The 26,068-nt window shown below is 43.0% G+C and overlaps 1 protein-coding gene across 2 annotated transcripts in view; it reads left to right on the forward strand.

Moving 5' to 3' along the window:
- Positions 1-26,068, forward strand: part of MED13L (mediator complex subunit 13L) — a 379,146-nt gene that overhangs the window by 119,866 nt on the left and 233,212 nt on the right. For both annotated transcript variants that reach the window (XM_075898186.1, XM_075898187.1), the window contains exon 3: positions 10,150-10,234. In XM_075898186.1, the coding sequence (XP_075754301.1) occupies positions 10,150-10,234 (85 nt within the window). The remainder of the gene's footprint in view (positions 1-10,149; positions 10,235-26,068) is intronic.

Below are 26,068 nucleotides of genomic sequence, written 5' to 3' on the forward strand. Positions count from 1 at the left end.
TGTTCTTTAAAAAGTTTACACTTGACCATTGACTAAATGTAGCTTTCAAATTCTATTTGCCTTGTGGGCGGGGGGGGGGGGGGGGTCGTCTTCTGTGTATTTTTTTCAAATGACTGGTCAGTTTGTAACTCTGGTGTTCATAACTGAAGTACTACTGTAAAAATAAGCATTTAATTTTTCATTTTATGTTTTATGAAATGTGCCCATGGAAATAATTTCAAATATAAATGCATCATTTTGAAATATCAACTTTTTAAAAAAACTGACTTGAAAAAAGTGAAAAAGCAGTGTATTCCTACGTTGTTTCTGAAACACTATACCATATCCATTTAAAAATCAAATTAAATGCAGTGGTACTGATTAATCACTATTAGGCTGCCATTGATTACCCTTTAAAATCTGCATCTGAAGTCATTAGTGACTAAATGGACTTATTGCATATATCAGATTCAACACACATTGGCTACGTCTACACTGGCATCCCTTCCGGAAAAGGGATGCTAATGTAGCACGTTGGAATAGGCAAATCCGCGGGGGATTTAAATATCCCCCGCGGCATTTGCATTAACATGGCTGCCGCTTTTTTCCGGCTTGGGGATAAGCCAGAGAAAAGCGCCAGTCTAGACGTGATTCTCCGGAAAATAAAGCCTACTTTCAAGAGAGCCTCCGGAAAAGGCTTTATTTTCTGGAGAATCACGTCTAGATTGGCGCTTTTCTCCGGCTTATCCCCAAGCCGGAAAAAAGCGGCAGCCATGTTAATGCAAATGCCGTGGGGGATATTTGTTGTGCAATGACTTGAGAAAAAGACCATCCTTAAGTATTTGCACTTAACTGGCATACTTATTGTTAACACTGTGTAAAATACTTTTGTTCACTATCTCTGTGTACCAAAAGTAACACTGACAGTATTCAATCTGGAATACCCATGGCGGGGAAGGAGGATGCAGGCACAATCACACACACAAATAATTTTTCAATAATCAAAATACCCAATTTTACAGACTGTCAGATCAGAAGGGTATACAAAAGTTGTCCTATTTGATTTCAGGAGGTGGGCGAGCATAAAGGATACCTTCCCACCCCAATCTATGGGGAGGATACACAGATCCCAAAACACCAAATGATTAGGGGGGACAAGTTAAGAAAAAACAGAGGTGGGTGTGGAAGTCAAAGGGCTAAAACAAGGGAACTGGATGGGGACACAGCAAAGAACCCTGGACAGTGCCCACTGCCCCTTGAAGGCCTCGAGAGAGCCAGCGGATGCCGCCCAGCAGATCTCTGCCCGGATGCATGAATGAATACAGGAACAGCCCCTCCTTTAGCCAACCTCTGCTCTCTGGTCTTTTAAATGGCCGTCCTGGCCATAGACAAGAGGAGGTTAATGAGGAAGTCCCATGACTTTGTAGCGCCATGGATGAGGTGTGCATAAATTAACAGGTGAGGGGAGAAGTGCAGCCAGAACCTCAACAAGAGGTTCTGGAGAAGCCAAAAAAGGGGCTTCTCAAGAGAGATGTGTGACAGGGTCTACCTCACATCACAGAAGGGGCAAGTGTCAGGAAAAGGGGTGAACCATGCCAAGTACACACTCATGCTCACAACACCATGGATGATTCTCCAGCTAATGTCTCCAGCAGGGTGCAAAACCAAGGTGGAGTATCTAGGTGGGACACAAGGGTGGGGAAGTGAAGACATGTGAAACGCAGACATATACAGATTACTTTTTGGCGTGGGTAGGGAGGTTGTGGAGATATTTAAGAGCAGATTAGATAGACATCTATCAGGGATGGTCTACATGGTACTGGGTCCTGCCATAAGGGCAGGGCAGGACTCTACTCAATGACCTCTCAAGGTCCCTTCCAGTTCTAGGGTTCTATGGTTCTTTGACTCTAAAAGGCAACCAGCTGCAATGTATGCAGCCTGCTCAGGAGATGTGAGGGAGGTGCTTGGGAAGGCACGTGAGGCTGAGGGCTGAGGGCTGATGGAGAAATCCAGAGGGCTATGGGTGAAGGGTGGGTGGGGTGTGTCCTCTCGCAGGACATGGTGAAGATAAACCTGCTCAGCAGGCAGCAAAGTGTCCCTCACTTCCTGAAGTATGTGCCAGGGAGTACGAAGAGTGAAGAGCCCCATGTGCTGGGGGAGTGTTGGAGGACCCACCTAGTCTCCCTGGTCATAGTCCAGGAGCTCTCTAATTCTGGTGACTTCTGCAAGGACCAACCACTGGTGCAGCGAGGGGACTCCACCCCCTGCACACGAAGATGGGGATTGCATATCAGGGGCTCCGCGAGGAGGTTTACCCCCTGGTGGCTCCTAAGGACCTGGGTATCAAAATCAGCTTCCAGATCCAAAGGAGGGCCTGGTAGAAGGTCAGCAGCTTGGAGAGGTCTAATGGAAGACCTCTCAAATAAAGAAGCTGCAGGTTATATCACAGTCCTCAGAAAGCATGAGCCAATATACTCCATGCCAGACTACCTGCATCATATAGGAGCATCTTCAGGGCCTGGAGGTGGAAGACATGGACCCGCATGCGCAAAAACACCAGGGGAACATGAAGAACCCTGCAGATACCCAATGCAGTTCTGGCCAGAAGAACCATAGCATCAGCTGCTGGATATAGGCCAGGAAATCTGGGTTGGGTCCAGGGTGTTGAGTCGGTGCCAGAGCATCAACAGGACCAGCTGATTAAATACCAGAGCCTTATCACACAAGCAGAGGCACTGAAGCAGTCCCATCCACCTCCGCAAGGGTCACCCTGAAGGGTCACTGGCTGTATCTGCTGAGGAGGGACATGTCAGAGAACATTGCAGGTCAGAATTTAGGTGATTGGCAGGATTGTGTGTGTGCAGAGAACACCTGTTTTCCTGCGGTATTTCTGGCAACAGCCATCATTGCCAGGCTTTGTTGAAAAGCAGATGGAGTTGTGAGTGCTTGTGTAGACAGAAATAGTATAAAGATTATTTTCATTTTTTTTCAGACATATAAAATATCTCATACAGAAGGCATCATGAACTCAACTTCAGAGTGAAGTTTGTTCTGTACTATATCTGAAATCTTAGGTAAAGTGTTATAGCAGGGGTGCCCAAACTTTTTTCAAAGAGGGCCAGATTTGATGAAGTGAACATGCGTGAGAGCCGACTATTATGCCTGACATTCTTTGAACCATTAAAATTAAATGCAAATTAACTATTTTATGCAAAGTTTATTGCAAACGGCATACTTTTCATTTTGTCACATGGATGACAAATCTAAACAGGTGTTAAATCACTCTGCCTTTCATATCTGAAGGCCAGATGAAAAAAAATCCAGGAAGCTGAAATATATGTCAGGAACATTGTAAAGTACATTACATATTATTGGTAATAAAGGTTGTCTGTCAACTTTTAAGTTCAAAAATTATGAACAGGAACATAACACCAAGTATACATGTTGTGTCCAAATATATTTATAACTGATTTAGACCAACTGACATTAACTGAGATTTTTACAATGTATTCATCTCAATACATATGGATTCGTTGGGGGCCATAAAAGATAGATATTGCCAAATTACCTGTGGGGCCGTATTAAACCGGAACACGGGCCGCAATTGGCCCCCGGGCCGGACTTTGGACATGCCTGTGTTATAGCAAAGGATACTTTGTCGTTGAAGTTTGGCCAGGCTTTATGAACTTCATTTTGCCAAGGCAATGGACAGTGTTGGCATTCCTTTGTAAATTTGAGATGTCATCCCACTTATTTAGATTAAAACATTTGTTATGATTTTTATGGAATGAGTCAGAAATGAAATTGTGCTATAGGATTTGAACTCTCCATTTTTATATTGATAGTTGTGTTCATATGTTCACTTTCCTCCTATTGTTACTTCCACTGAAGATTAAAATTTGGAGTAGGATAAATAGGTATTAGAACAAAGATAATTACGGTGGCATTAAATGTAGTTGAGAAACAGAAAATGCAGCCTTGTCAGGGAATAGCTATAAACAGTGAAAGATTGCACTGATATAGTAAAATTGCAAAACAGAAGAATGGCTATATGTAGATGTTTTTGTACAGTAATGTGACTGTGAGGAAGATAAGAATTTTATTAACAAATACATTGGTAGGTGAAAGCATTTGGTTGTGATATCGATACTCCTAAGGTAAATGACAAAACTTCTATTGACTTCAATAAGGAGTTACACTTTAAAGTATCAAAACTGGTTATAAGAGTTTCCCATCAGAAAATGTAATCCAGAATTATTGTTTTGGTAATTAGCCAAAGATGGTATTATGTCCATATTAATGATCTGTATGATGGGATAGATTGTAGGAATGTTAACTGGCATGTAATTGTGTAAATGTGTAACCACAGAACTTTTTATAGTTTACGCTTTTACATTCAAGGGGACAGGCAGGAGCCAGTACTTGTGGGGAGCCAGCTTTCAAATTGCTCTCCCCAAGCATTGGCTCCCTCCTGCGCCCCCCTGCGGTCTCTAATAAAGACCATGGGACAAGTGGCTCTGTGGGTGCCGATATGTGGGGAGCTGGCTTGAAAGCTGCTTCCTGTGTGTACCGGCTCCCTTCTGCCCCCATCCTCCTGCACTGTTATCTCTCTCTCAAAGGCAACAGCATGGAGGGGGTAGAGTGCAAGTGGCTCCCTCATGCTCCCCTGTGCTGCTGCCTCTGTGGGAGGTGAGAAAGCCCTGGCTAGGATGATTTATTTGGGATTGGTCCAGCTTTGAGCAGTAGGTTGGACTAGGTGACCTTCTGAGCTCTCTTCCGGCCTTAATCTTTTATGATTTTAAGGAATGCATATGAAAAGGTGTTTTAACTTGACCTGGCATTCATCATTAAATCATAGAGAAGAAACCTAATATCACTATATTCAATTTCTCTTCGGTATTATTTTCTCCCTAAATCTGCCACGATTAACAGCTAAAATTTTGAATTGCTGCTTTAATTTAAATGAGGATTCTAATATGTTGGTGATCTTGCCTTCCTGGAAAGAGCAAAGTCAAATATAGCTCTTATACAGCACTTTTTCATCAGTGGATCTGAAAGTGCTTTGCAATTGTCGAGAAAGAAAGCCTGTTTCGACAGATCCCTTATGCCTCCTGCAAGGCATAAGGGGCCATTTTTATGCAAATTGGGCAAGGGATATTTAAATCCCTGCCTCATTTGCAGTGTTGACCTGCCTAATCTGCATCCCTCTGCCGACAGAGGGATGCAGTCTAGAGATTCCCTCAGACGGAAAGGGAAAGAGAAAATCAAAGTATAGATACTTCCTTTTCAAAACCAAAACAACTATTCCTCTACATTTTTTCTTTAGAGGGGTCTTAATTGAAAACTGAGAAACTCCTGTTGAAGCAGATGTCATTTGACAATGCTGAATTCCCACAGTGCTAGAATCCAGAGATTTTTCCATTCAAAACTGATGCAATAGAGGCATGTGGCAAAGGGCATAACATTCCTGATGAGGGTGATCCCAAAATATTGTCCCTATAGGAAGATTGGGGATGCCATCACAGAGGACTTTAATAACTTCACCTAATAGCTCCATTGTCAACTGATGTGTGCTTAAACCACAATGTACAAAACCACAAGGACTTAAAAAGTAGCTTTCTGAGAAATATAAAGAATGCAACGTTTACATTGATAGTTAATCTGACAAAGATACCACTGTTGGTTAATATCCACAGATTTTATTAGGTTGTCAGCAAGAGCCAAGCCCAATACTTAGGTACCATTTTTGGCTGAAACCTTAGATACTACATAATAGAATAAAGTAATTGTTATAAAACATTCCAGAAGACTGTTCTTTGTGTAGAATATTAAATGGATAAAGCAAAGCAAATGATCACTACTCCAGTGAAACCTATGTCCTCATAAAAAGCTAAAAGCCCATTTTTTCCTTATTCATAAATAAAAGGTGCCAGAGGAAAGACTAATTTTATTCCAAAGCTAAAACCTTGGAGCAGAATACTAGGGGAAAGGGTGTCTCCATATTCAGGAATGGGATGAGCTTTTTTTTTTTGTTCAGCCCATCAGTTTGACTTTAGCCATTGAGGTCTAGGAGATAGGTATCCCACTTTTTAATAACATAGATCTCTTTGGTTTCAATCAAAATACAAAAGCAGGATATGACTCTGTATCTTCATATTTCTATGGATGTGTGTGTTTAAGTATGAATAACTCAAATATGTTTTATGAGAAATAGGGCATGTAACCTAACCTTAGAGAGCTTGTAATCCCCTGAATGTGTATATTCTATTTGTGTGCACATATCATTCTCGTATATGAAGTTAGATTTATGAAGTGTAATCCAATTTATATATCCAGATGTGCAAATGAAGGCCGTTAGCAGTACTCAGGGAACTTAATGCACTGGTGGTTAAGACAGTGTTCTACAAATAACCTTGTTTCTCCTTTTAGCTTGAATTCTGGTTGGTCCTACAAATTCATGTGACCACGGCTCCTGGTGCTGGAATCCATTTTGAATTTTATACTTGTCCTCAGGATTGGGGGAGAAATGAACAAAGACTTTCTGCCTTGGGGAAATTCTGTATAAGAAATAGGAATCAAACAATGGTTGTCTTGAGCTAACTTCACAGACTGCTCATTATCTTGAGAAATTACATGAAAAGATCTGGAAACATTAGGAACTCTGAGGATGGGGGTTGAGAGAATCTGCTAGGCCCACCTTACCTCTGGCCTGAGGTGAAGTTTACCTGAAATAAGAAGTAGGGAGAAAAATTATGACTTGTAACAACTTACCTTAGTTATTAGGCTTAGCTTGTGTGTTTTGTTTTATTTTACTTACTAATTTACTTTGATCTATCCGTTATCACTTGCAACCCTTTAAATCCTATACTTAATGAAATCTCTTTTGTTTATTATTAAACTAAGTATAAATAAATGTTATGTGGGGGACAGGGAACAACAGCTTGCATATCTTGCTTTCATTGCTAAAGGGGGCAAGAAACTTCTGAGCTCACTCTGCATAAACTTTATGCATAGTGATACAAATTTATTTGGCTTTTAGTCCTGTTGGGGCTGTGCACCAGGGTTCTCGTTGACATCCCTGAGCTAGAAAGTTACAGTGTAGTACAGTGGCAGTAAAGTCCTAAGTTTCCATAAGGAAGAGATAAAAATGATGACATGATGCCGTTACACCAATTATTATCTTCTTCTGGCACAAGAGCCTCTTCTGCAAAAATGGCAGCTCATTAGTTATGCAAATGAGGCTCGGTGATATTCCATGCTTAGCCTCATTTGCATACTTCTGATGCAAGAAGCTGCAAGTGTAGATATAGCCTTAATGTCCTATCTCAGAGCCCTTTGCAAATGTTAACCAAGTCTATTACGGAAATAATATTTATTGGCACAGATCTTGAAATGGAAGTCATGTAGCTCATATTGTGACCATAAAGCTCTTGCATTGTATTTTCTCCTGAAAAATTCACTATACTGTTTCATAAGAAGTGTTTAGGTACTGGTACCTAGGTGAGTAGTAAACCTTTCATAAACTTCAAGGTTTAAAAATGTTCTCTTGTTCTGGTTGGATCTTAGGCATGTCTTTGCTCTTAGAGAATACTGATGCATCCCCTTGATGTTCAGTGATTTTTAGGTGGCGATGTATAGAATCAGGAAAAAAAAACAGTGTTAGAATTTGAAACTTTGTCAATGTAAAAGTGTATGTAAATATAACTGAAGGTATTGGTCTTTTCTGTCCAACAATTCCATAGGAGTTTTATTAGAAACATTCTGAATATAGAGTAAGCCACATTAATTATTGCCTATATGATACATCCAACTGCTGTTTCAAGTGTACAGCCTGCATCATTTTAAAACAGTTTAGATGTTAATTTATTAATCATATGTAGCTTTAAAATCTGTTTGCATATCGAAGTGCTCTGCACAGCATATTCCTGTTAAATAGGGCTTAGAACAATGGAAAGCATTTGAAGCAATTTAGCCAATTCTTATTCTTTGGTGGGCAATTATTAGTCACTGGCAAACTTTCAGTTATTTTCCAACAGTGAAAATTAGATTTAACACAAATATCAGTTATATATTAGAATCCATTGTATTTTTTATTACAAGGGTTAAACCATTTAGGCACAGATATACAGAGCTTCTGCACCTTAATGCTACAAAACATGCCTAGCTAAACTTCTATAACATACAGATGCATTGTTTAATCTCTATAATTTGTTTAATTTTTGGAAATAAAAACAGGATGTCTAGTAATTTCATTTCAAAAGAGAAGAACGTGGAAGAGCAAATCCATGTGACAGTGTACCAAGTCTCTTAAAGGTGAACTGAAAACCTTTTAAGCTGGTCAAGACCTAAAGGACAGTGGTTCCCAACCTTTTTTATAGCGCAGACTGGCAAACTCATTCAAAAACTTTTGGCGGACCGATGTAGAAACATTTGCATATTCCTTATGGAAGTTAATTTTTAGCAGTCACATGTTATTTTATATTGCATCTGAATGCTTGCAACATGTGTTATTTTAACAGTTTTTTTTAATTATTATTCTCTACCCCTTCCCCCACAAGTATTTGCTTTCCACCTTAAAAAAATCATACATAACACATCGCTAACTACCCAAAGTGTTTTTTAAAGCAGCCCAACAAGACTTGGGGCTGCTGCTAGACTGCAGGCTTTCCCAACCTGTGGGTTGGGACCCAAATATGGATCGCCATTACATTTCAAAAGTGTCGCTAAATGTCTCCCCAGGTGGCTCAGCCCTCCCTCCTCCCCCTGTTTTTGAATTGCCTTGGGTCACCAAGTCTTCCTGAATTGTCAAAATGGGTCCCCATCTGGAAAAGGTTGGGAACCGCTGCACTAAGGAGAAGGAAGGGGAAGGGGGAGGGGCTAGGGAATGGAGGGCTGCCCAGGTTGTTGGTTATTTTTAAGCAGCCCAACAAAACATGAGGCTGCCACTTGAGAAAGGGAAGGGGTGCTCTGCCCTCCTTCCCATCCTTACTCACCTCCCTTCCTCTTTATGTTCTCTTCACTACCAGCACGCTCCTGTCTGGACTTCGAGCAGGGAGCTTCTACTGCTGAGGGAGTGCCCTTCCCCAGCCAGGAAGCTCTTTGAGGGTAGGGCTCAACTAGCTGCTGCACAGCCACGCTGCCACACAGCTTACAGAGAACCCCACCAAATCAATCATCAAGCCATAGGGTGTGGTCTGGCAGTGTGCTGCGGCCTGGCAGCCTGCCGTTCACAGCCGGGCACCAGTCCGTGGACTGGTGTTTGAGAAGCACTGCTGTAGGAGATGCACAAAACTTGGAGCACTGGTTGATTACCTTGCTAGCATCCAAGGCAAAACAAAGATACTTATTTCTTGCTGTGCCTTATGTGTGAGGAGGGCATCAACTTTTTCTATCTACAGTGTGACAGTCTAGTTATGTTTTATCATTTGATGGCATAGTTATTAGTGCTGGTGCTAGATGGAAAGTGAAGTAAGTAAAGCAGTGGTGAATTGCAGAATAAGGCTAGATTAGATGAACATTTTTTTGTAATTTAAGTAAATTGATTGGTAATTAACATGTGTTTATTAACATAATTGTAAATGCTACATAGCCATGTGTTCCAGGAACACACACTCCATCTTAATGTGTTTGCAGGAAGTGGTACAGCAATGCCAAGGAGGAGAAATAAAGAATGAAAAAACTGTGCTACATTTCTGATTCATGCTGTGATATTAGATCTGTACTGTTTGTTTATAAATATCTTTTTGCAATTAATACATTTTCCCTAACCTCTTATTTTCTGTTGGTACTTACAAAGCTATAAAGATTGAACCTATGCTAAGTATACTATTATGTATTATAATGCAAATAGCTTCAAGAAATGAACTGCTCTTTAAAAGTTCTGATTCCTGCAGTAATATGTTTATTTTAATAGTCTAAACCAATGTTCCCTCTAATTTTTTCCATCCATGGGCAAAATAAATTTTGTTACATGCACCAATGTGTGTGCAGATGTGCTTACCAATAGAAAAACATGGTGCCAGCTGTGGGAGAGTCTGGGAGATCTACTAATTAGCTGGGTGGCATTTGAATCTCTCCTGGGCAGCAGCCCAAGTGCTCATCTTACAAGGAACACTGGTTTAAATCTTCCCCAAACTGCATAACATTCTGACATTTTGCATATTTTTACAGTGGTGGAGGAAGGACTGTGGGAGAATGGGCTTTCCTATGAGTGTAGGACATTGCTCTTCAAAGCAATCCACAACCTGCTGGAAAGGTAAGAGAAACTATCTCCCCTTCAAGTGTTTCATTCAGCTACATAAAATAATATTAACCATGTTAAGGCACCATTGAGAAAATACTGCAAAAATCCTTTTCTTAAAACATGTTTTTGGGCAAAACCCTTTGTTTGACAACTGAGCTAGGCACTAGAGAAATTTGCACAGAAATCCATTTTCAGTTTAGGACTAAGAATGACAACAGTGGATCTACTCTCTGAACACTACTTCAGTCTTTTTTTATTTGACACTACTGCCTGTGATACTTTGAGAGGGAGGAAAGGTGGGAATGGTTCATGAAATCATTTGTCTAGTCCCCTACTCTCCTATAAAGAAAGATGATGTATGAAGTAGATAAGCCGGTGTGACCTGTTTTAAAAACGAGTAGTCCTGCAGCGCCCTAGAGACAAACAAAACATGTAGATGGCATAATGAGTTTTCGTGGGCGCAACACACTGGGTTTTTGAAAATCTGCCCTTTTTTCACAGTGGAATCAGGTCAACTTTTATGCACCTGAGAACCTCCATACCTGGGAGTGGCAGGATTTGCCTATTACACTGGTCTACAATTTTTTAGAAGTCGTCTGCTTCAGAGATAAAATGTGCTATTTATTATGTATTTTGATGTGCTGAATTCAAATATGACAATTAAAACAACTGATTGGCTACTGTTTCCAAGATATTTAAGTTTTTACATTTTACGTCTATGTATATTGTGTAGATAGTAGAGTTTTAATCATAAATTGTAAACCTAGGTCTTTTCATGTGTTTATGGTTGCTTTACATCAGTGGTCCCCAATGTGGTGCCCGCGGGCACTATGGCATCCGCTGGGCCATTTATGTGTGCCCGCTGAACAATTTGGGCCGACCCTGCCCCAGGCGCATGGCACATATGCTGTGACAGCCCCAGGCGTGTGGCTCGTGGGTGGCCCCTGTCTTAGGGTCGCGGCACATTTTGGCCCTGGGCGCGCAGTGCATGTGCGGCCCCGTGGGCGCGCGGCCCGTGCATGGCCCCGCCCCTGGGCGCCCGAAAGGATTTACATGATAATATTTCACCTGTCCTGTTTATGTAACACTTTAAAAATCAGCAAAAGGGTTATATAAATAAAATTTATTATGAAACAAAAGGCAAAAAACTATTATGTACATAGTTTAGTCCTATTCAGTGTCTACTCGGCACTTCTTGGCTTGTCTCTTGTATTCATTAAATGGAGCATCTCTTGTCACTGTCCAGCAATAGTCTGCAAGCATTGCCATTATGCAGCAAAACAGCTTTAAGACTCGTCTTCGATGAATCAATGAACAGTCTCCACTCATCTGGATTGTGAACAATGTTGAGGGCTGCCATCACACCATCGATATTGTTGCAGGCTACAAGATCACCTTCCATGAAGAAGAATGGGACAAGATCCTTTTGACGGTCACGGAACATGGAAACCCCAACATCACCTGCCAGGAGATTCCACTGCTGTAGTCTGAAGCCCAACAGCTCTTCCTTACTCTTGGGTAGTTCTAAATCCCTGACAAGGTCATTCACCTTGTGTTATGAGGTGTGGTTCAGAGGATGGGAGAAAATGTGGGTCCTGTGACATTGATGGTTCAGGACCAGAAGTTTCATCCTCTTCCTCATCTGACTCAAGTGAGAATGATTCTGGTGCATCAGGAACCGGCAGTCCTTCTCCATGGGGTACTGGGCATATAGCTGATGGAATGTTTGGATAATGCACAGTCCACTTTTTCTTCTTTGACACACCTTTCCCAACTGGCTTCTCTTCACTCCTGCCCGGCTGCCCTGCACTCAGCCCGGGAAGCTTGCTCCAGCACAGCTGGAGCTAGGCGCAGCCTCCCTGGGCTGAGCGCAGGGCAGGTGGGCTGGAGGGAAGAGAAGCGGCTGCCCGGCCAGCTGGCCATGGTGCTCAGCCAAGATGCACCACGCTCCATGTGGGCTGGCGCAGAGGATAAGCTGCCTGGCCAGCTGGCTGTGGCGTTCAGCCCGGAGGAGGCTGAACCACACTCCAGCTGATCGGGTGGCTTCCCCTCTGCGCCTGCCCACATGAAGCTTAGTGCACCCTGGCTGAGCGCCATGGCCAGCTGCTCCCTGCTCCCCTCTGCAGAAACCTGTCCTGGCACCCAGCCCCCACTGGCACCCTGTTCCCTGCCCCAGAACCCACTAGCACCCCTCCCCAGTACTGTGTCCCCTGCTCCCAAATGACTTTTCTATGGGTCAGTGACTCCTGACTGAAGGCAGGTTCCCTGCCATTCTCATAAATAAAGACAATGCAGAAACTTTTTGTGTTTAACATAGTATTTTATTTAAAAATGAAGCCTGGCCAACAAACCCCCCATTGGGGCCAAGCCCCCATCTGGCCACAACCACTCCTGCATTTCCCTTTCCCCAGACCCTAGAACTGAGCTTATCAAACACTGGAACCTCCTGCCCTGAGCCCCTCACACACCCCAACCCAAATTCCTGCACTCTCACATCCACAAGCCTGTGGCTTGCTTAGTATCCCAACACTGCCCAGCCTGGAGCCCCCTCCCTGAGCCAGTGTCCTCTTCTCCACCTCCTCCTGCATCCAGATTTCCTCCCAGAGTTTGTACCTCTCACCCCTTCCCATACCCAAATCCCTCATTCTCACCCCAGAGACTACACATCCTGTCTCAACACAGCAAGGGTTCAGCTAGACTGCAGGAGTTTTTCAGGATTCTGGAGATATCCCAGAAAAACTCTTCTGCATCCAGGGTTGCGTTTGTTCTTCCGCTTTTTTAGAGGAAGAGCAAACAGGCTCTTTCGGTCACCCCTATAGTCCTCTTTCCACCAGGAATAAGGAGGCTTCCAAAAGAAGGGTTTTTTTTCTGACATTTGGTCCAGTCTAGACAGGCCAAATGTTGGAAAAACCTCTTCCCATAGAAGAAGAAGAAAAAAAAAAGCAGCAGTATAAGTATTGGGGATAGCAAGTGATGGAGAGGGGGAGAATAGAGATGGCGGGGCTTCAAAGAAGGGGCGGGGCTTCAAGGAAGCAGCAGGGCAGTAGATCTTGGCTTGGTCTGTCATTTAAAAAGTGATCTTGGGTGTAAAAAGATTGAAGACCACTGGTCTAAATCTTCAGCATTAAGAAAGCAAGATCTAAGGATATGTCTAAACTACAAGCACTACAGTAGCATAGCTGCTAGATGAGCAGTATCTGATGCTGTAGAAAACCTGACTCATCCAGAAGTGGTATCTAGGCCTTCTGTTGACATAGTGGTGTCTATACTGGGGCTTAAGTTGGCTTAATTTGTTTCTCAGGGGTATACATTTTTCACAGCCCTGATGATGAGCTAGGTTGACCTAAGTTTTAGGTGTAAATCAGGCCTAAGTATTTGTATTCTATATTGTAGGCACCAGGAGAGGGGGACACTGAACATGCTGTTCCTAGTGGTGTGTAAGGTATAAATACAGCTCTGATTCCAGCTATAAGCCAAGGGCAGCTGTTCCCAACACTGGAATAAGAGGGGAAACCCCACTGTAGAAACCCCCCCCTCCGGCTTGGGAAGGGTGAAGAAATCTAAACTAAGGATCTAAAATTCCTGACCCAAGAGCAGTTGCACAATACATCTTGGGCACCACTGCTGGAACGAGAGTCCCTGCGGCCTGGGAGAATTTGTCAGAATCAGGAAATGGGTTACAGGATAGGGAGCACTTGATGGATTACCTGTTATGCTCATTTCCTCTGGGGCACCTGACATTGGCCACTGCCAGAAGACAGGATACTGTGCTAGATGGACCTGTGGTGTGACGCAGCATAGCTGTTCTTATGTACCCTTCCCCCAAATCAAGTCCCTGCTCCACTTCTTCCCAATGCACCCGTTCCTTCAAGCCCTTTCCTCCCAATGGATACAGTCTCAGGGATTACTGAGGGGGCGTGGCGAGGGTCAGCAGCAAGAGTTAGCTCCCTCACCACAGGGAAGCAGAGATGCAGCAGCTTCTTCACCATGCTTCCATGATATCTCAGACCAGCCCGGCCACTCTTGCTTCTCTGGATACACTTCCCCTGGGCCACAGGGACATGTCATCAGTGGCATGGTGCTAGCAGCTAGAAGCCACTCTAGCCCCACCATAGTGCCAGTGGTAGTGGCAAAGAGTGCCATGGGTTTTTAAATCGCCTAGGGGCAGTAGGTGAGGCTAGGGGTGTGCAAGGGATCGGTGGGCATAGTTTCCAGACCTGCAGACATGGGAGAATACTCAGAGGCTCCTACTTCACCTGAGCAGTGTTAGAGGGGGGTGGGCACTGGCTTGTTAGGAGGGTTTGAGGATTGGCATTGTCCCTATGGTAAAGTGAGTGTGAGACCCCTTCTCTAAGCAGAGGTGAAGTTGTGGACTATAGACGGATGTCATTGAAGGGAGGAGAGTGAGGGTTGATGGGAAAGGGGGATTGTACTCATGGTAGATTCTAAATGGATGGGGTAATTGCTGGGAAGGTGAACTGAGAGCAATGGGAACGGTTATTGAACTGATAAGTCGGTGATGATGAGGTCTGGGGGACTGAACCTACAAGGAACCGAATAGAGAAGGTTTGGATGTGGCCTGGAGGACAAGTTTAATTGCTGGGCAGGAGATGGGCAGATGTGGGGATGAGACCTTTTGCAGCAGGGGCCAAAAATCTCCTTATCCAGTATATGGGAGAGTGAGCAACACAAATAATCACATGGATAAACCCTGGAGGTATGCAGGGGGAGTTAAAAAAAATCAGAAGACTGACACTAAAAATAAAAATTAATCTTTTTTTAGAATGTTGAGTTTTGGGCCAGTTTCATGATTTTAGAGCATAAGAACACCATTCTGGGTCAGACCACAGGTCCATCTAGCTCAGTATCTTGTCTTTCAACAGTGGCCAATGCCAGATGCCCAAGAAGGGAGTGAACAAAACATGGAATCATCAAGCAATCCCTTTCCGTCACCCATTCCTACCCATCCTGGCTAATAACTCATTGATGGACCTAACTTCCATGAATTTGTCTAGTTCTTTCTTGAATCCTGTTAAAGTCCTGGTCTTCATAACCTCTTCTGGCAAGGAGTTCCAAAAGCTGACCATGCGCTGTGTGAAGGAGAACTTCCTTTTGTTTGTTTTAAACCTGCTGCCTATTAATTTAATTTGGTGACCCCTAATTGTTATGTTATGGGAACAAGTAAATGACTTTTCCTTATTCACTTTTTCATTTTAGAGTGTCTGACTTATGATTTTTGATCTTTTGAAGATAACAGTACTGGAATCTTGACTTTTTTAATTTGAGAATGCCCCATTAATAAGTTACATGATAATATTATAGATATCATCTTATGTCTTGTCAACACTAGAGAAGTTTTATAAAAAATTCTATATCTGTTCAGTTGCACAGCTGTTAGCAATGTGGAGTTTAAGTGCAGGCAGGTCTCTGCACTCTCAGCTGTTTTCAACTGTATGTTAATTAGATTTACTGTAAGCAAGTTTAATTGATACGCTGCTGAAAATAGTTTCCAAAGCAAAAGAGCGGTCCACACTTGGGCTTCTAATGGTACTAACACAAGTGTGGCTGAACTGTTGTTAGCAACAGCAGGAACTGTTTGTAAGAATTCTTTAGTGTAGAGAAAGATTTGTACTCTCTGCATTTTCCTCTTATTTTGTCTTCCCAAACCTCTTTTGTGTATATTCAAGATAAGGTGACTAATTTGTTTGTTCTGTTCCATTTATTAAAATTTATGCATTAAAAATTTAAGCAGCTTTTAATTGATGCATCTCTGTGTCCGTTTAACAGCTTGTTGGGGACAGATTTATTTTCTTTCTGTCTTTAAAATAATGGAATAGTTTACTCTCTAGGCTGTTTGTTTTTAATTGATCTTGAACCGTATCTCTGGACTTTCTTTTGTACTTTATCTCTTCCTTTTTCATTTACTGTTGCTTTTTCATTATGGTCTCCGAGTTGAGATGCAGCATATAAGTGTTGATTTTGTGGGCACTATGAAAACTCAGAGCTCACTTATTCCAGTTCCACTAAGCAAATTGATAGTGTTCATGAGCATATTTACTTGTGGAGACGGGGTTAAATAATGGTAAACATGGAATTGAGTACCTGAGAAAGTAACATGTCTGAAGCAAAACTAGATTACACAAACTAGCTTGTTTTAAGACCATAAGAACAGCATAGTGGGTCAGACCAAAGGTCCATCTAGCCCAGTATCCTGTCTTTCAATAGTGGCCAATTCCAGATGCCCCAGAGGGAGTGAACAGAACAGGGAATCAGCAAGCTATCCCTCTCCTGTCATCCATTTCCAGACCCTTATAAACAGAGAAAGGGACACCATTCCTACCCATCCTGGCTAATAAGTATTGATGGGCCTAACCTCCATGAATTTATCTAGTTCTTTCTTGAATCCTGCTAAATCTTCACAACCTCCTTTGGCAAGGAGTTCCACAGGCTGACTATGTGCTGTATGAAGAAAAACTTTCTTTTGTTTATTTTTAAATCTGCTACCTATTAATTTCATTTGGTAATCCCTACTTCTTATGTAATGAGAACAAGTAAATAATTTTTCCTTATTCACTTTCTCCATAACTGTCATGATTTTATACACTTCTGTCATATGCCTCCTTGGTCTCCTCTTTTCTAAGCTGAAAAGTCCCATCTTTTTAACCTTTTTTCATATGGCACCCGCTGCAAACCCCTAATAATTTTTGTTGCCCTTTTCTGAACCTTTTCCAATACCAATATATCTTTTTTTGAGATGAGGCGCCCATATCTGTACACAGTATTCAAGATGTGGGCATACCCTGGATTTATATACAGGCAATAAGATATTCTCTGACTTATATTCTCTACCCCTTTTTTAATAATTCGTAACATTCTGTTTGCTTTTTTGCATTCCTTCTGCTGCACACTGAGTGGATGTTTTTAGAGAGCTATCCACAATGACTTCGAGATCTCTCTCTTGAGTGGTCATAGCTAAATTAATCGCCATCATTTTGTATGTGTAGTTGGGATCACTTTTTCCAATGTGCATTACTTTGCATTTATCAACATTTAAAATTCATTTTCCATTTTGTTGCCAAGTCACCTAGTTCTGTAAAATCCTTTTGAAGCTCTTCACATTCTGTTTTGTTCTTAATTATTTTGATCAGTTTAGTCTCATCTGCAAAATTTGCCACCTTACTCTTTACCAGTGTTCCCTCTAACATTTTCTATTCTTAGTCGGGTTGAATTGTCTTTTGAGCAGGTTGAAATTTATTTTATTCAACACCAATATTGAAGGAGTGTGTGGCTATGAACCACCAATAAAAACAAACAAAAAAATCTATATCTCTATCGATAAATAGTAGTCCATATGTGTGGAAGAAAATATATTAAAACAAGGGCTAACATACCCAGAAACATATTATCCACACATAGCTCATTCTTAAAATGCTATATAAATCTGTGTGTCAACCAGGAATAGTATTTGCTTATAGAGCATGCTCATACAATATTTACTGACACTGGATAGGAGAGTAAAAGTCATTCACTAACTCTTATACAGTTTCTCTGGGGACAGATAAAAGTTTTCCCAGTTTGAAATCTTCACCTTTTGTATATCACTAACTCAAAGACTAGAAACCCCAGAACAAATTAACACATGACGTCAGGGTTTGTTGACAGATGCATGTTTCAAAGAGCTTGCAAATCATCCTACAAAACAACTATTTTCATGCTTAACACCTGCCGCTTCTGACTCATAATAGTCAGAACTCTACCACATGTGAAGATCTGGCCTTAATGCAATACAGTTCACCATGTATTAATTATTAAAATAGGGTTTTAAAAACATAATTAAAATCAGAGTTTTAGATCTCTAAAACACTCCAAAAAATCTGTTAAAAGAATCTTTTTTTCTTTCTTACCTTAAGCCATTAACACCCATGGAAACTTTGTTTGAAATATAATCCTGCAAATGTACTGGCAACCTTTCCATGCAGCCTGATGTCTCCCGTCTCCCCCAACCCAGACAGACAGAGAGGACTATAGCAAGTGAGTCAGGGGGACATTCCAAATAAACTCCACCTCACTGCACAGGTGCCAACATCCATCCACCCACCCTTTTCCCCATACCTACACTTATGCAATCTGCTCCCCTCTCCGCCCACCCCGCCCCCGCCCCCAGCCCAGCAGAGGGCTGGGATAAAATCCTGCTTCTCAACTTGCTGGCACCAGCAGTCTAGCTGGGAGTTGGGACAGGACATATAGGGTATGTCTAAACTACATCCCTCTGTTGAAAGAGGGATGTGAATTAGGCAAATCATAAGCACAAATGAAGCGGGGATTAAAATATCCCACGCTTCAGTTGCATAATCACATCTCAGCGGTCTTTCAAAAAAGGTTATTTTGAAAGTGAAAGCACGGTCTAGACGTGGTTCTTTAAAAAAACAAAAACCAACAACCCTTTTTTGAAAGATCCCGTACTCCTCAAAAAGTAAGTACAAACTCTCTACTCCTCCCTAAGACACACAGCAGAAACTCCTCCTTGCTTCCACCTCACCCCAATGTCATAGAATCATAGAATCCTAGGGCTGGAAGAGACCTCAGGAGGCCATTGAGTCTAGCCCCCTGCCCAAAACAGGACCAATCCCAACTAAATCAACCCAGCCAGGGCTTTGTCATGCCAGGACTTAAAAACCTCTAGGGAAGGAAATTTCACCACCTCCCTAGGTAACCCATTCCACTACTGCACCAGCACCCACCCACCCACCCCCTTTTCTCCCACATACCCCGTACAATCAGCTTTCACCTCTCCTCCAATTCTTCCCAGCTAATTACTCCCTCCTCCTCTGCCTCTCCCTAAACGCTCCTGCTCTACAGCATTCCCCCACCCAGCCACTTATTCATGCCTTTCCTCCTCCTTATCTACCCTCCTTACCTGCTCTTGGAGCCCCTCTATCTGAAGCAGGCTGCTCCATTTGAAACTGCTCAGGCAGCCCCTCCCCAGACAGTCAGCTGAGCTCCCTGCCTGCATGGGAACCTCTGACTGGGGCTCAACAAATAGCTGCATGATTGCACAGCTTGCAGGGAGCTTAGGTGGAGGCCAGTTCTAGACCTCAGTAGGCTAAATAGCTTTATCCAGAATTACAGGTCAAGATGATCACACTAGGAACTATAACAGCCGTGGCCAACCCACGGCTCTTGAAGCCGCCCCTGCACCCTTGAGAATGGCTCCCGCCTCCCGGCTCTCCTGTGCTCACTGGGGCAGGGGGAACCGTCTGGTGCTTCCAATATGGTGGTGGCCGGTGGGAGCCTGCTGAGGCCAAAAAGCAGAAAAACATGCTGCTCGTGCTTCTTAAAGGGTCAGGCTTTTTTAAAAAAAATTCTCTACAACTTTGCCCTGGCTCTTCACGCTGGATCCACTAATATCTTGGCTCTTCGTCCAGAACGGGTTGGCCACCCCGGAAATATAATATCAGCAATGGAAGAGGGAAACTGGTTCTAATATTGAGTACTACCCTTCGGTCTCTCCATTGTACCCCACGTTTTCTCCAAGATGCTTTCAGATGTCTGCTTAATCAAGGATACTTCCTGACAACTGACTTTTACCACGTTCACTACAGTGCGAGACCTCTTCACATGTCTCAGACTATTAATAAACTTCCAAAAATCCACATTGGAGCCTACATAGTAAATTGAATTCATAAGAGCCTTATTAGACTCCATCAGAGCCAGGGTCATAGTACATCATCTTCATCTCAGAACCCTCTCTGATCTCATCAACTCCATCCTCCACAGCCTACTTACAATCGTGTACACATGTCTGCAAATGTTGGGCTACATGGCAGCCATCACTTATTTGGTGCAATTCGCTACACGTGCAGTGCCTCCAAGGCTGGCTCATTGGCAACAGTGTGTACACTTGCCTAGCATAGCTTAAATAAATGAGTATCACTCCGTCCTCTAGGCCTCACCTCCTTCGCTAGTAGACACAGCCTCTCAACCTGCTAAACGGCGTCCCCTTTCAACAACACAGCCAATCTCGCATGATCATCACTGACACCTCCCTTATCGGTTGGGCCATTCACTTGCATCATCACACAGTTCAGGGCAAATGGTGTCCCAGAGAGGCTTGACTTCATATCAACATTTTTGAGCTGCAAGCAGTGCATAATGCTTGCTACCACTTTCTTCCAATGGTCTGCAACAAAACCATCTGCATTCTCACAGACAATACACCGTGCATGTTTTATATGAATCGGCAGAGTGGGGCTTGCTTACATTCACTGGGCATGGAGGTGATGAAGTTTTGTAACTGGGGCATAGTGAACTACATAACCCCTACAGCTATGTGCCTACTGGGCAACCAGAACATCATTGTGGATACTTTCAGCCATCAAGTCTCCAAACTGCATAAATGAGAGCTCAATCCAAAAATTCTTCACTGGATATTCTCCAGATGGGGATGGTCCCTTACAGATCTCTTTGCAAAGAGAACTAATCACAAATGGAACTTATGGGGGAGGTCTAGGTGGAAAATTAGGAAAAACTGTTTTGCTAGGATGGTGGTGAAGCAGTGAAATGGGTTCTCTAGGGAGGTGGTGGAATCTCCATCCCTAGAGATTTTTAAGACCTGGCTTGACAAAGACATGGTTGGGATGATTTAGTTGGGGTTGGTACTACTTTGGGCAGGCAGTTGGACTTGATGACGTCCTGAGGTCTCTTCTGACCCTATGATTTTATGATATTTATGCTCCAGAGCAGGGTTTGAAAAGGAATCACTAGTGGACGCTTTCCTTTTCCCATGGACAACACCATTCCTTTACACCCATTCCGTTGGTTCCTAGAGCAATCCACAACATATGTGCAGATTGAGCAACAGTGTTTCTAATCACCCTGTCGTGGCCCAGACAGCCATGGTATCTCTACCTTCAATAACTACATGTGATTCCCATACACTCCCAATTTTTCCCAAACTTCTTTTCCAACACCGAGGCCAAATACTCCACCCCAACCAATAGGCTCTCCGACTCAAGATATGGCTTCTTCATGGTTCCAAGATAACTAACATATCTGTTTTGACAGAATAAGCCAAGTCCTATTAAACAGTCATTGCCCCTCAGCACAATATACTTACCAGAATAAGTGGCATCAATTTCAGGTCTGGTGTCACCAGAGACAGTCATAACCCACCAAGATCTCCTTATCTACTGTCTTCAATAACTTACTGAACCTAAAAAAAGTAGGCCCTTCCCTCAGTTCCTTAAAGGTTTCACTTGCCAGCTATTGCCATCTTTCACAATCTCTTTGCTGGTGCTTTCATGATCTTATTCATGATACTTCATCAAGTGTTTCCTCACCAGTCTTCACGTGTTACACCCTGAGCTATGAGCAGGGATCTAGCCTACCTTCTCAACACTCTGACAAGACCTCCATTTGAACCCTTGACCACTTGTTTCTTTTACATGTTGATGAAAGTGGCATGCTTGTTGGCCATCACAACTGCCAGATGTGTAGGGGAAATTTCAGCCTTGAAGGCAGATCCCCCTTACACATTTTTTCCCAGGAAAGGATTGCATTACAACCGCATGTTCCCATGTTTTTCCTAAGCCACATAATTCTGCCAGGGAGGATGCTCTCTACACCCTTGAAGTACGGTGTGCTGTTTTTTTTCTCTTAAACTTGACAGAACTAGATCCTTTCGCAACACTACAAAGATTTTTTTTTTGTTTTTATAGCTGTCTGATTCAAGGGTTCAGGAATGTCTTCACAGTGCATCTTGTAATGGATATAATCATTCATCCAGACATGCTACACTCTCCACAACAAGTGTCCTCCACAAAGGATCACAGCTCCCTCAACTTGGGTGATGGCTTTCTCCATAATGTTCCTCTTGTGGACATTTGTAGAGTGGCTACTTGGTCATCCCACTACACGTTGACCCAACACTATGCATTTCAATATGGAACTATTCCAGCTCCACTGTCCTTGCTATTTTACAATCGCAACTCCAAAACATTTTACCTCGTGACTCCAAAGCAGTGCTGCCTGATGTATATACTGCTTTATAGTCACCTAGAGTGACAGGGACACCACTTGAAGGAGAAGACTATAAGGCAAATGCATCTCACTACTGATAGACAGCACCACAGTGATGTTCTGTATAAACAAATAGGAAGGGTGGTGTTCTTCTCCCCTATGTCTAGAAGCCCATGGGACTTTAGTATAGCTCACTGCATCCACTTATGGGCCTCATATCTGCCAGAGGTGCAGAAGAACCTAGTAAACCACATTAGCGACTCATTCGTCAACCATGAGTAGACCCTAAGAGCAGATGTTTTCCTCTCCATCTTCCAAAGGTGGACCTGTTTGCAACAAGCAGCCATTTGTTCTGCTGCTTCTGGAACCATTCATGGTTCTGTAGCAGATGTATTCCAGTTTTCATGGGCCACAAGGTCCTTCTCAGGACTTGGCAGGACAAGGAGGCACTCATTCTCATAGCGTCACCTTAGTGAACAAGAGCAGCAAACAGGAAGTTTCGTGAGGGAGTTCTCCAGCTGAAGGAGGAGCAATTACAGGATCTTGGGGTAACTGGCTGTTTGTAGTATATGTGTTTGTGTTTGAGGGGTACTTGCTGGTCACCTGAAAGATACTGTTTGCTGAGCTTGTTTGTGTCTGTTAGGAGATCCGTATGCTGAGCTATTTGTTTGAAGATAGTGTGCTGAGGCCAGCAGTTGGAAGCTGGAAGCTTCTTAATGAGGCTTTGAAACCTAACCCTTTTTCATTCATCAAACCTTAGCCCTACCCCCTAGTTATCAGGAAAGCTAAGGCCATATAAAGCGCACGAGTTAGTGACCAGGGAGCTTGGCTAACAGGGAGTTTTGTGAGTGAGTTTGGAGAGGGAGTGTGAATAGGGATAGATACACTTGGCATTCTTTAAAACTTCTTTTAAACTAAACTAAAACCTAAACTATCTGATTTAAATAAATGCCCTAACAAGATTTTAATTATCTGTAGGAGATAATGCAGGCAGAAGCCCAGCAGCAGACTGGGGATTATCCTATTTATTGCATCCAATATAGCACATGTGATTACCTTCCCTGTGAACAGGCGATGTATGTGCAAGGAGTTCCTGGTCCTCAGAGACCACATACAGACTTTGGAGGCCAGCGTGGCTGAATTGGAGGAGCTAAGGGTGGTAGAGAGTATGTAGATGTGGTTTTCCGGAACACTGTAGAACTGTCCCACCTCTGGTCAGATTGTTCCTGTGCTGTTGAGGACGGTTGAAAGACTCAGGGAAGGAGAATATTCAACTGAATCAGAGATAAATGATCCCAGAGTTGGGGCTCTCCTTCCAGATGGTGTGGTGTCTCCTCTTGCACTGAGAGTACCTCTCTTGGGGAGGGAAAAGATTAGGAAAAGTTTGGAGCCGGTACAGCAGGCAGCTGCTGCTGCTTCTCCACCGTGAGGAAGTGAGTGCCTGCCCCCCTTCCTCATCCAATCAGCTGAGCTTGCTGCCCGAATGTGGTACTCTGAACCTCTGCGTGGGGCTTAGAAAAGGGTCATGCAGCCGCGCAAGTTACAGGGAACCTTGGTGCTATGGTAGTAGAAGTCTCTCAGCCTGACCAAGGAAAGAAACCCGTGAAAAAGTACGCTTCTTTGGTGCCACGTACGGGCCCATCTCCACAACGGTACTTTGCATCTATACCGGTACTGATGGCCTCAACAGTACCTCACCTTAGCACATATGATTCCCCAGCATCTTTGGCATCGGACGCACTACCCTGTAAGTACGGTGCACCTAGATCCTGATCTGAGGTCACAGGCTCAAACATGCTGCCTCATACCATACAATATCTCTTGCAGCACAGAGCAAACTTCATTGGTGCAGCAGGGCACCCCTATGGTACTGCAACATCCATCTGCACTGCTCTCCGGCACCACAAAGCCACCACATCAGCACTGATATAGCCATAGGTACTGGTGCTTACTATGGTGTAGTCATCTATGGCACTGTCTACCACAGCACTGAGATACCTACACCAGAGGGACTTATAGACTCATAGACTTGAAAGTCAGAAGGGACCATTATGATCATATAGTCTGACCCCCTGCACAGTGCAGGCCACAGAATCTCACCCATCCCTCCTAGAATAATCCTCTCACCTATATCTCAGATATTGAAGCCTTCAAATACTTTGAAGACCCCAAGATGCAGAGAATCCTCCAGCTGTGATCTGTACCCCATGCTACAGAGGAAGGCGAAAAACCTCCAGGGCCTCTGCCAATCTACCCTGGGGGAAAATTCCTTCCCGACCCCAAATACGGTGATCAGCTAAACCCTGAGCATGTGGGCAAGACTCATCATCCAGACACCCAGAAAGTTCTCTATAGTAACTCCTATCATCTCTCCATTGACCTATTTCCCACTGATAATGAATGGCCAATTAGTTACCAAGATCATGTTATCTCATCAAACCATCCCCTTCATAAACCCATCTAGTTTAATCTTGAAACCAGATAGATCTTTTGCCCCCACTACTTCCTTTGGAAGGCCGTTCCAGAACTTCACTCCTCTAATGGTTAGAAACCTTCGTCTAATCTCAAGTCTAAACTTCCTACTAGCCAGCTTATATCCATTTGTTCTTGTGTTCACATTGGTATTAAGCTTAAATAATTCCTCTCCCTCCCTGGTATTTATCCCTCTAATATATTTAAAGATTGCAATCATGTCCCCCTTCAGCCTTCTTTTGGTTAAGGTAAACAAGCCAAGCTCCTTTCATAAGACAGGTTTTCCATTCCTCGGATCATCCTAGTGGCCCTTCTTTGTACCTGTTCCAGTTTGAATTCATCCTTCTTAAACATGGGAGACCAGAACTGCACACAGTATTCCAAATGGGGTCTCACCAATGCCTTGAATAATGGCACTAACACCTCCGTATCCCTACTGGAAATACCTCTCCTAATACATCCCAAGACCGTATTAGCCTTTTTCACGGCCATGTTACAATGGCGGTTCATAGTCATCCTACAATCAACCAGGACTCTGAGGTCCTTCTCCTCCTCTGTTACTTCCAACTGATGTGTCCCCAGCTTATAACTAAAATTCTTGTTATTAATCCCTAAATGCATAACCTTACACTTCTCACGATTAAATTTCATCCTATTGCTATCACTCCAATTTACAAGATCATCCAGATCTTCCTGTATGATATCCCGATCCTTTTCTGAATTAGCAGTAGCTCCCAACTTTGTGTTATCTGCAAATTTTATCAGGGCACTTCCACTTTTGGTGCCAAGGTCAGCGATAAAAAGTTTAAATAAAATTGGCCCCAAAACGGATCCCTGAGGAACTCCGCTAGTAACCTTCCTCCAACCTGACAGTTCACCTTTCAGTATGACCCGCTGTAGTCTCCCCTTTAACCAGTTGCTTATCCACCTCTTAACTTTCATATTAATCCCTATCATTTCCAATTTAACCAATAATTCCCCATGTGGTACTGTATCAAATGCTTTACTAAAGTCGAGGTAGATTAGATCCGCTGCATTTCCTTTATCTAAAAAATCTGTTACTTTCTCAAAAAAGGAGATCAGGTTGGTTTGGCACGATCTACCTTTTGTAAAACCATGTTGTAATTTGTCCCAATTGCCATTAGCCTCAATGTCTCTAACTACTTTCTCCTTCAAAATTTTTTCCAAGATCTTACATACTACAGATGTCAAACTAACAGGCCTATAGTTACCCAGGTTGCTTTTTTTCCCTTTCTTAAAAATAGGAACTATATTAGCAATTCTCCAGTCAAATGGTACAACCCCTGAGTTTAGAGATTTATTAAAAAAATTTGCTAATGGACTTGTTAGTGTCAT

Source organism: Pelodiscus sinensis, chromosome 15, assembly GCF_049634645.1.
Source record: "Pelodiscus sinensis isolate JC-2024 chromosome 15, ASM4963464v1, whole genome shotgun sequence".
Classification (NCBI taxonomy): domain Eukaryota; kingdom Metazoa; phylum Chordata; order Testudines; family Trionychidae; genus Pelodiscus; species Pelodiscus sinensis.